Source organism: Rhyacophila brunnea, unplaced genomic scaffold (assembly GCF_057557595.1).
Source record: "Rhyacophila brunnea isolate RB1 unplaced genomic scaffold, BYU_Rbru_1.0 scaffold_23, whole genome shotgun sequence".
NCBI classification, from domain to species: domain Eukaryota; kingdom Metazoa; phylum Arthropoda; class Insecta; order Trichoptera; family Rhyacophilidae; genus Rhyacophila; species Rhyacophila brunnea.
In genome coordinates, this window is record NW_028232893.1 from 21463890 (window position 1) to 21476044 (window position 12155).

A 12155-nucleotide genomic window follows, 5' to 3' on the forward strand; every position below is an offset into this window, starting at 1 on the left:
ATAATTATTTAAAGATGGTATTAAGCCATAATAAATAGTCAAAAAATACTCATCCATCTATAAAATATCTAAAATTATGCAATTAAATCATACATAACTTTGGTTATTTTATAGATAGAATAATGTTTTTATCCATTAAGGGGGATGCTTATACTATCAGAGGCGAAAAGAGGCACCTAACGGAAAAATACGAAGCTTGCAATTTGAGATTTTTTTTGATAATTTACAATTTCAACTGTAGTAATTAATAAATATGTATCTGAAAACACTAAAAAGATTTTTAATTTTTTTTAAAATTTAAAGATAAACTGGCAATTGTAAAAAAATGTAATAAAATGTGAATTCGTTGCAGGGTCAAATCTTATTATTACATTATATTTTATGGCCATATTTATTATTAAAATTTAGTTTATTAAGTTTTAGATTTTATGTGGTGTAGATTTTTGACTGATTCATCGTTTTAATATTTTTTATATATATTTTAAAAAACATCGATTTAAAAAAAAATATAAATGTGTATAACTTGAAATCCTTTTTATTTATATCAAATTTTATTTTAGGCATGGTCACAATATTGAAGCTCGAGTTGATATAAATAAAAAGGATTTCAAGTTATACACATTTATATTTTTATAAAAATCAATGTTTTTTAAAATATATATAAAAAATATTAAGACGATGAATTAGTCAAAAATCTATACCACATAAAATCTAAAACTTAATAAACTAAATTTTAATGATAATTATGACCATAAAATATAATGCAATAATATGATTTAACCCTGCAACGTATTCACATTTTATTACATTTTTTTACAATTGTAAGTTTATCTTTAAGTTTAAAAAAAAATAAAAAATCGTTTTAATGTTTTCGGATACATATTTATTAAATAATACAGTTGAAATTGTAAATTATCAAAAAAAATCTCAAATTGCAAGCTTCGTATATTTCCGCTAGGTTCTCTGCTGGCATGCGTCTCCCCCTTAAGTATAGTTTGGTTAGGCAGGGTTTAGTGAATTTAAAAAAATGAACCAACAATAATATGTAATATATATTCTTAATCCAATTAAAACAAATAAGTATGAATGAAAAAGTATGCAAAATTTTGTTGTATTGTTCAAAATATACCAAAAATATTATGGTTTGGTTAGGCAGGGTTTTATTTAATTTAAAAAACTAACCAACAACATCTGTAAATTGTAGTCTTAGTTCAATAAAAACAAATACGTATGCTAACAAAGCTTAAGTGCACTATTTACGGCGGATCCAGCCTACCTCCACCCTTCGCCACTGGTCTATATTATATTATAAATATGCTAGAAAAAAATTCAAGGTCGTCCGATATGCAGAACATGCATGTCATGAAGCACAAAGAAATTAGGGTTTTGCCTGATTTTCGAGGGACTGTCAAACTTTCAAATTGCAAAACATGATTTCGAGACTAACTTTTGGCAGTAACCCCAGTATTTTGGATAAGACAGCAAGAATATCCGTCTATTGCAAAAGAAGCATTGGTAACCTTAATTTATTTTCTGATAACAAACATACTCAAGAGAAACAGCACATCATAAGCCGACGCGTAATGTTAGAATAACTCTGTAGTATCAATCCTTTTTCATACGATAAAACGGCCCTAGGTGCAATTGTTTATCGAAACCAAAATAATCTTAATTAAAATGAATAACATTCGTGTAAGATTATTAAATTATAGACATATTTTATAAAACAACGACAATGTCCGCCCCCAAGTAACGCATGATAAGCCTGCATTCTCAGGAAGACGTTGCCAGTAAAGATAGTAAACGACAACCACTTTTGAAAGTAATATGCTGCTAAAAAAATCCCTTTCCTAATACAACTCCAACAACTTCAATAATAATTACATTGACCCAAAATCTAACTAAGTCAAAGATTCAAAATCTCTCTTCTGTCGATGCAACTGACTTCCATATATGAGGCGTCTAATTCCAAAAAGCGATAAGTCCACATTTTGTCAAAATCGAGAAAAAAATACGCACGTATTCTTTGTATAATTTATAAATTCCAAAACGCGCCATAACCCTACGATAAAAATATTTTAAGTCTCGATTTATTACAAAAAGCGCCAAGTCCGTGGTTGATATTATATAAAGCTTGGTTGATTTCGCGGGTGTTTAAGTCAACCAATGAGGGAACGTTCAATATTGAAAAGGGCACTCCCATGCTGTAGCATCTGGTAAGTGACAGTGCCACGGAAATATGTGCCTCATGCGGAGTAAATTAAAAAATGAGGTACAAATAGCGCTACGTCCAATTTTATTTTGCCCATATTTATTACATTTAAGAGTTTATCGGCTGAAACAAATTGCCATTTGTTTCTAATTTTGACATACAATACAACGGAAAAAATAATCTCACATTAAAACAAATAATTGAAGCTTGAAACATAAAAATGTTGTTTCCTGAAGATATTGAATTGTGGACTTGTCGCTTTTTGTAATTAGACGCCTCATATGACTTATACGATACCACATCATGCCTCACTAGTGAGCTATTTTGTCCCACAATTACCGCACATACATTCCTCATACCCAAATACTCCGTGCTTTGATCCTAGTGATGAGCACTTGGCTTATAGCTGCAATCACTGGCAGGTTCACAGATCAGTTACATACGCCCATATCTCGTAAATAGAATTAGCTTAGCACACATGTATTAAAAAAAAAACTATAATAACTACTTTACAATACCATAATGAAAATACTGAAGTTGCGCAGTGCAAGAACTATTTCTTCAATCATTCGCTTTTAAATGATAGAATCGTTGAAAGATTTGCCGGAAGCAATCACATCTCTAACCCATTCGTTGCCGTCGGTAAGTTTCATCGCATCTTCAAACTGCTTAGATAGAAGTGTGTGGAGAGTGTTGCCGGAAGTGATAGAATCTTTATTCCATTTATCGTTTTTAATTCCCATGAATGAATATAATGACGGCAGTATGATCAATTTGTATGTTACAAATGCGAGTAACATGTTTCCGGGAAGGCCGAATATAAACTTGGTTTTCCCCGCAAAGACGCACGTGGCGAAGATGGTCGGCACATTTGGATTCATCTGCAATCCGGTAAAATGAAGTGACGCTTGAAAGTCTTTAAGCAGGACATATTCAAGAATGTATTTCTCCGGCGTAGGTAGTTTCTCAGTGGTTACGATTGTTATGTCACTTTCTCCGAACACTTTCTCCAAGGATTCTTTAATTTTATCAGGGTCTGGTTTAATTACACCCTGATTTTGAAGTGTTATGTTCAGTTCCCTGTAAAAAAAAAACCAAAAATATATTTAATAGTACATAGATCACTTCAATATAAACTGTCGATTCACGACACAAAGGAATTACATAAAACTAGCAGGGCTCCACCCCCAATCCCGGTAAAGGGGTGGCAATTACCACGTTCGTAAAAGGTTGAGAGCATCGTGAAAGCGAACATAATGACTCCCAAGTTTAAAAACGTTAAGACAGCAGACGTCAATCGAGATTAAGATTAGATCAATAGGATTATGTATTAACTACGCCCACTATAACCGAGCGGCTCAATTTGTGTTTGGAGTCAGAGTTTGGACCTGATAGGTTGAGCAAGTAGCTAAGATCCATGTCTCAAGTGATTGTTGTCATTTTATTTTTGATAATACATTTTTAAATTATTGTTTCAGAATCTAGATTAATATATTGACGATTGTTGGGTTTTTAATAGATATTAAATAAAAAAAAGTATTCCTTGAGAGCATCGAGGAGCTCGAACATGCCTTGGCATTGGGGAGTACAGAAGAGTTTGGCAAGATTGTAAAGTTTTTTTATTAAGAGACTTGGAGAGATGGCATGAACAATATATCCTCACTCTACCTCGGATAAGAGGCAATATGACAACAGTCAAAGCACTGGTGGAGACAAAGAAGAAAGAAGACTTACCCAAGTGAACTGAGCAGCATTTCCCTGCTGGTGGCAGAATTCAACAGTGAGTCGACTGCACTCTGCTGGCATCCTTCTATTGTGAGAAAATGCACCCTTAGCTTTGTGTATACAGAAAAGGTTTTCATCTCCAGATTGGCAAGTAAGGCTTTTTCAAATGGACCAATCAAACTTCCTTTGGATAATATGTTTTGATTTTTCCGACCGCCGATACCTGAAGCTTCTACATTAGCCGCGTGTATTTCACTGAATTCACATTTTATCTTATTTCCTGAAATTGAACGTCCGTTCCGCTGAAAAAAGAGTGGGTAAAGATAATAAAATATATTAGTGCAGGTGAAAATAGTCAATTGAAATTTCAGTATTAAAATAACTCTTCTGGAACATATTAATGCTGCGATACATTATGATCACGTCACATGCTGTCACGGCGACAAATTTAGTCAATGGTTTCATCATTCCGCAGAATATTTTGAATGATCAATATCTCTATAAATTCAATTATGAAAATTGCCAACTCTAATTTATTAGTATTTTTAATTATTCTTTATTATTCATAGTAATTTCAATTAATTTTAGCAGTTTCTACATTCACGTACGTTAAAATTACTTGTTTAATTGTTTTTTCATTAAAATCTCATTTCGCCAAAATGGTTGATTCACCCTTTTTACAAAACAACGACAATATATTTAATAATTAATGATTAAACCCCAACACCTAGAAAGTCGTTGAGCTGCCACTGCATATGGTAGATATTAATTGACACTTCTCTTTAAAATATCCAATAAAATTTATATACCAAAATCTATTTATAATAAATTAACTCTTGGCACTCTCTGGGCCAGACAGTCTGGCCCGAACGATTCTAGTAGGGAGCTCAGCCGGCCAGGGGGTCTGGCCCAGCGCAGGTATACATTTACTCCCCGATTTAACAAAAGTGTATGCGAATTCTACGAAATGTTATTGCCGACAAATGTAGTTAAACATTATAACATCCAGGATAAACCATCAAATTTACATTAGTATCAACCGCTGGGTTGAATAAATTCACGGAAAAATTGATGTATCTATTCACCTGATTAAATATTTGCAATTTTCAAATATTTTTGAGACAGTCTATCGTAATATCCTATAAAGGGCGGACTTTTAATGCTTTTCCCACTTACAATGACCATATTATTTGTTTGTATTATAGGACAGGTATTTTTCTAACTCCTTGTATATTATTAATTTATTACTATTAGATATTCTTAATACATACAATAATTTCAACATGAGGTGTCATATTATTATCAGTATCATTTATTAGCTAATATCAATGTGTAATCAAATACCCAATGTTAATGGGGTATAAGAATGCTTTTGATTGCTTATCTTAATCTTTCCATTGTTATTTACATTGTAATGTGAATGCCTCATTATTTTTGTATGAAGTAAGTATGTTGAGTTACACTTCTCTTATCAATCTAAATATCGAACAATGCACTGCATAATATGATTAATTATAATCTTAATACCCTTTCAACTTCAGTATCATCCTGACCATGACATTTAAAAAATCAATATCCAACACAATATAATCTATTATAAGTATATATATTACATTCTAATAAAGTCAGTTTAATTAATATAAATTCGTGTAAAATGAAGTTCATCTCGCCGTTCCATAACATTACCTATTAATAATTATAAATATTTACAGTAAATAACGTGATTAAGAAAATAATTAAATAACAATAACAATGGAAAACTACAAAAATGTCAATGAAAATAACGATAGTGATCATTTCAATAGAAGTGAAGACAAAGATTTGGATACATTTGATAATATTGAACGTGTATTTATTCAAGGAAGACATTCAATATATCCAGAACAGCGGTTAAATGACGTCAATCTACATGTTATTATGCCTGATGAACAGAAAAAATCCCACGGTGGCCGCGCGGTTTAAGCGTTGGACTATGACGCTGTGGGTCCCAGGTTCGAATCCTGGGTCTGGCAAGTACCTACACATATTGTTTTTCAATTTGTGCGTGAGTCAGGATATGGACCTAATAGGTTGAGCAAGTGGCTGACATCCATTTCTCGTAAAAAAACAAAATCTGTTAATATAAACCTCTACTCTGTGGAGGCCCATATGATCCTATTGGGATCGAACATGGTCGGACAGAAAACAATATAAGGATTGCGTTGTTTGAGGTTCTAATAGGAAAGGAAATCAAAGAAAACGAACAATATATTATTGTAAAACTTGCGGCTTGTAACAAACCGGCACTTCATGTGGGCGGATGGATGCTTTGAAAAATATGATACTTTGAAAAAATATTCCGACTAGTGCAAGTTACATTGGTTTAATTTAAAGTTTAAATCGTAAACTATTTTTATTGCTATAACAACATTTAAAATAAATATCATTAATTAAGTAAGTACATTGTAAATGTTATATGTTAAACACCGTGTACAGTGATCAAAACTAGTGCAATAGCTGGGTTATACTTTCTACCCAAAGTTACGCCACGTAAGTAGCCTATAAATTAATTAATACCAGACGTCATTTTGAATATTACAGCCAATTAATAGTTTGCATGCGAAAAAAATTGCTATGAGTCACAGGATAAATAAAAAGAAACTGCTCCAAGAATTTAAGTACCATTTACGGTTATATTACCTGTGTTCTGAACTATGAACATAATATATTGGTAATTAATAGATGACTATACAACATATTTAAAGCATACGCATTACTTTTAGTAAATATAAGTCCAATAAAGCATTTTTTTTTTGCGAATCGTACCAAAAACCCATTGCATCAGTAATGGTCATACGAATCGTCAAACACGGTGTCCAAAATCTAATGAAGTTTTTTTTTAATATCAAATTTAGAAAAATGAGTTTTTCTTGTATATTCAGGTACTACAGACAAATTTATTGACATTTTCACTCGCTGGATCAGTATCAAGTTATTATTTAATATAAACATCACAAGTTTTCTACTTTAAACATCTACAAGAAAGTCCCTAATTTAGATCAGAGTGGCTAATACGTTTTGAAAAAAATTGAGCAGAGTGGTAAAGGTTAAAGTGTCAATCAATAAAATTATAATGAAGGACCAAAATTATCGCTAATATTTTTAAAAGACACTGAGTACCTACCAAAAAAGAATTAATTAATAGAATTAAGCTAAATAACCCCTAGGACCTAGGATATATTAGTACTTACCGGTAGAACAGCATCAGCGCCAGAAGGAATGGTGTCTCCCATGCTGACACTGACAAATACTGATGCAGGACACTCTTCGCCAGGTTTCAATTCTATCAAAGGCCATTCTACTTCAGATATATTCTCAGCAGTCTTGTAAGCAAATCCATTGACTTTGGATATCGGAACTGAAGACACGTCATCCAATACAGGTATATCATTAGCCAGAATGTTTCCTAGAATACTTTCAACGGGGCAGTGTTCTATTTGGCGGTTCAAGTCATTCAATGTTCCAAAAATGATCTTCAGAGCCGTCTCGAGTCCAAATTCGTCATCACGTAAACTCTTTTGGATTAGGCCGACATCAACTTTACTTTTGGATTTGCTCTTAACACGGACCGGAGTTTTAGAAATCATGTCATTTTCATGGTTCAAAGATGTAATAACTTCTTTTATATGCTGGGAAACTTTTGGTGCCTTTTTCTCTGTTTTCTTCATATGATTAAGGAAATCCGGTTCCCTCAATCCCAATTCCTCATCATGGGAACTCTTTTGGATTTGACTTATGTTTACTTTATTTTTGGATTGGGTCATAGCACGGTTTGAAGTTTTAGGAGTCACATCATGTTTTAAAGTTTCAAGCGATGCTTGCTTTCCATGGTTTAAAGATGTAATGATTTCTTTTATTGTCTTGAAACCTTTTGGAGTCATTTTCTTTATTTTCTTTAAATTTTCGAGAAACATTGGCAACTCTGTTTTCCATCCGGCATAATATTGAGATACATCTTCAAAACAACCAGGAAACTCAAAAACTAGCGTGGACCCACCTATAACACCATATTGGAAATGGCTATATACATCAGGAATAAAAGAATCCCATTGTTCCGACGGAAAAATACTCGGCCTCCTGTTTTTCACAGCATTTATAATAGCATGCGCACGTTGGAAGTCTAAAGCACCTACTATAATAATGAAATTCATAATTTTAGTCTTAGCATAATATGTGAGGGCTCTTGAAATAGATTCCCTATCTTGGACAATTTTCTGTTTTATTTGGATTCCTTGAAAGGTCTCTTGTAATCTGGTTTCCAGAAAAGTGATCGATCTCAAGTCATCGTTACTACTCTCTTCATTTTCCACCACCAAGAGTAAGCACCGCATTATCTGAAAATAGAAGAGAAAATAATACAATAATTATAGTTTACAATATTAAAAATAAAAGACGGATGGCAAATGGGAACTAGGGTTTGGTAGCCTAGAATTATACTATATTTCAACTACTACAGTGGAACGCCGATTTACTGTTATCGCATAAATCGTTTTCCCGCACGGATCGTTCATTTTTGAAAATCCCGCCAAACACCCATAAGAACAATGTTAAATAATGTCGCGTTAACTGTTCCCTGATTTATCGTTTTCCTCGATCTATAGTCTAAATATTATTGTCCTGTCACAAATATTATCCCGATTGACCGTTTTTGTTGAATATTATTCATTTCGCTTTCGTAGAATTGTTCATTATACATATAGACCTTTCAGTCACGTCGCTTTGTTTGCACAGGTCGGTCGGCGCTCAGGCTTGCCTCGCATCTCGTATCACGAATTAGCAACTAAAATGCCCCCCGTGAAGAAAACTAGAACTCCAGCTGAGAAACTGAAAATAATTCAAGACGTTGAAAAAAATCCTGGAGAAAAGCGAGTTTTTTTAACAAAAAAAAATTATATACCAATCCTGCATTTATCGATTTTTTTTAGGGTCCCTTGAAAACCGTAAAATCGGGGTTTCACTGTATATGATCATTACCTAAAATAATATATTTTTATGAATCATATAATATACTGCCAAAAGTTGGTAAGTCTCGAAATCATGTTAAGTAATACATAATTTCAATTTGAAGTTTATTAACTTGCCCTCTAAATTCAGGCATAATGCGAATTTCTTTGTGCTTTATGTACATGTTATAATAATATGGCTGGCTTAGGACCAGACATGACTAACCCACATTTCTTAAATATATAGTTTTTTCCATCCAAATTACTTGGACATCAACAATTTATTAGTGCCAGATACGACTAAGCCATAATACGAATTCAGTACAACACTAGCATCTGTAAGTTGTTTTGGCAACTACGATTGTGTTTTTTTATTAAAACAAAAAACGACTAACCAACATTCAAAATAACAAACTGTCACAGTTGTGATTCGTCTTTGTCCGGTTATTTTGGTGATAATGGTGAAGATGGCAAGATACCCACCTGATATAATATTATATCGGGTGGGTTTTCAATCTTGAATTCATGAATTTTGCCAAAATCAGCTATGAAAATTAAATTAATGTTCATATTGAATCTAATAAAATTGGAGACCATATAGTATACGATCATCTCTTTTCGATAAGAAATCTCACAGCGAACTGTGCCACGATGAAATGTTTTACGTACAACTTGCATTTAACCTACATGAGTAGGTGAAATACCGTGAGTTATTTCAATAAAAACAAATACGTATGTTTCAACCATTAGTATTCTGTTTGATAGCGTGATCAACAGAGGGCGAACTGGTTTGGCCGGGATCGTCCCAGAGTATAAGTCCTTATGGCTCGATGACATTGAGCTACTTAACAAGCTACAAGCCAGCGAATTTACAATCTGCTTGTAAACTCGCCCAGTGTCATCATCGAACTAGCTAACAAGCAGATTGTAAACAATCTACCGAGAAAAGTTGAAAACCGGACTACTTTGCGCGGTACACGCTGGCGTGTGAGTCAATATGCGTCTGCGCAGTAGAGCGATAGTGACGACCCCCAGTAAAAAAAAAATGATGGTTTCACCTCGCTAGTTTGTTGGCTTCTGAGCGAGTGGATAGTTTTGTGTCATCATTACAATCGCACTAGCTGACTCGCCCGCTTTTAAACTCGTCAACAAGCTGCTTGTAAAGTAGCTCAATGTCGTCGATGCATTATCCAGGATCCCAGTTGAAGCTTACCGGGACGCACAATACCTATCTGGGATTTTTAGAAAAGCAAAAAATATTCCTAAATTTCGAGAATGTTATTTATGTGTCGAGAAATAAACCATGAACAGAATTTCCCGGGAAAAATACGAATTCCTTAGACCAAAAAAAAGTGTACTTAGATACTTAATTTCATTATGGGTGGAATTTCTTAGAAATTTTGCAAAAATGTACCGGAATTTTTTGAAAATAAGTCGACAACCCTCGGCTGCTTGTACCTATGGGTTTTCTTGAGACTCCAAAGTATTAACCAAATAATATGCATAACAAAGCTGTTACATGTTGTGGTAAATTGTAATAAAATTGATGCTGCTTAGTGGTATCCAAGGGGGACACCCTAAAAAATGTTCATCGTCGAGCATCTGCGTAAACATTCGATTCATACTAGTACCTATGGGATTTCGTGATGAGATCTGTATTTTAGATTCATCGTGAGGCTCCGAAGTACCTAGGTAAGGTGGGCAAAACATGACGGGACAGCGTACTACAGACTAGAGGTATGAAAATCAATGAACTTACTGCGTATCGATACCGTCTTGCTCACTGGACTCAACTGGCAATTGAAGCGGATTGAAAGGATTAAATTTAACCACACTGAAGATGCACCGAAGCGATGTGATGGAATGACGTGTGTCAACCATACAGTGTTGCCATATTTTGAAAGTGGAATTATAGTACAGTGCCTTCAAAATTATAGTATTTCAGCTAAAAATATAGTACGCGTTGAAGTGAGACCAATAATTTCCTGCATTTTCAAAAAAATAAACGTAGGGATATTACTAACGTCTTGTTTTTTTTAGACAAAATATCCATAGAGGGTAATTAACGTCTTATTTTTTAAACGAACTTGAAATGTTAAGTCAGTGGTTTCCAAACTTTTGTTACTACGCCTCCCTTTTAAAAAAATCTAATCTAGGCGCCTCCCTCCCTTATTTCATTAAATATAAATAGTCAACAATGTAGGTACCTACTTACGAATACAAAAATGAAAAAAAAATAAACAAGGTTTTACTACTTATATCACATTAATTTTTGACATCATCATCTTCGTTCATTGACAAATGCACTCTATCATGGACCCCACATCCTGAAGCAGACCCCCCGGGTCAGGATTTTTCAACGACAATATTTTAAATATTTAATAGTTCTGAAACAAAGCAGCGCCGCAGGCGAATTTTCTTTGCTATTATTAAAATAATGTGAAGAGTGCAAACTATCTAAGAACTCAGTAAATAGATGTTTGTTTGCTTCAATATATCTGGCGTAGAAATCATTTGAAAGTGGAGACATAGCAAACTTTTTTTTTGTCATTTTAATTTCCTAAGCTCCATTTTTTTTATGAATGACTTCACTTTGTCGTTTTAAATCAGTGAATGTATTAGTGGTCCTTGGATTGACTTATTCACTCAATTTTAAAATAATAATTTAATAAAATAAAATTTCAACCAAATAGACAAGTTTCTCTTCTCTTCTTGGTCGTGCATTCATGGCTGAGGATCGTGACCACATTTAAATTTCGCCATCCTTTGAGCGACCAAGACTTTCCATCCTTCTCGATCTTCCGCTTCTCTCAGGGCAGAATGGATGGTGCCCCCAGTCAGCTCTTTCACTTGGTCGCTCCATCGCGCAGACGCTCTTCCACAAGATAAGACAAGTTTAACAACGAAATTATCGTTCCTAAACAAATTTTCCTCAAATTTCAACATTATGATTAATTTGACCCTTTTATTTCATTTTTTTTACGAGATAACCATTGCGCTTCACAATAGTGTAGAAGTGAGAGATTATAAAATTAGTCTCCATATTTGCAGAAAGGTTTGCAAACAATCTTTTAAACAAACTGTTTTTTGTATAGTTTATAACTAACGGCCGTTTTATAAACTATATATTTGTAAACTGCAAACCTGTGGCTACATTAATTGTGTTAAACTTTTCGCGCCTACCTTTGCAACACTCCGTGCCTCCCAGTTTGGAAATCGCTGTGTTAAGTAATTAA

General features: G+C 33.6%; 1 protein-coding gene across 1 annotated transcript; it reads right to left on the bottom strand.

The window, feature by feature from the left end:
* Positions 1 to 1617: 1617 nt before the first annotated feature.
* LOC147069706 (uncharacterized) lies at positions 1618 to 10800 on the bottom strand. Its single transcript, XM_085950690.1, has 4 exons — positions 10679 to 10800; positions 7168 to 8310; positions 3947 to 4239; positions 1618 to 3292 (listed from the first exon to the last, which is right to left on the bottom strand). The coding sequence occupies exons 2-4, from the start codon at positions 8305 to 8307 to the stop codon at positions 2788 to 2790; spliced, it is 1938 nt and encodes a 645-aa protein (XP_085806816.1). The 5' UTR covers positions 8308 to 8310; positions 10679 to 10800; the 3' UTR covers positions 1618 to 2787.
* Between the last annotated feature and the right edge of the window lie 1355 nt (positions 10801 to 12155).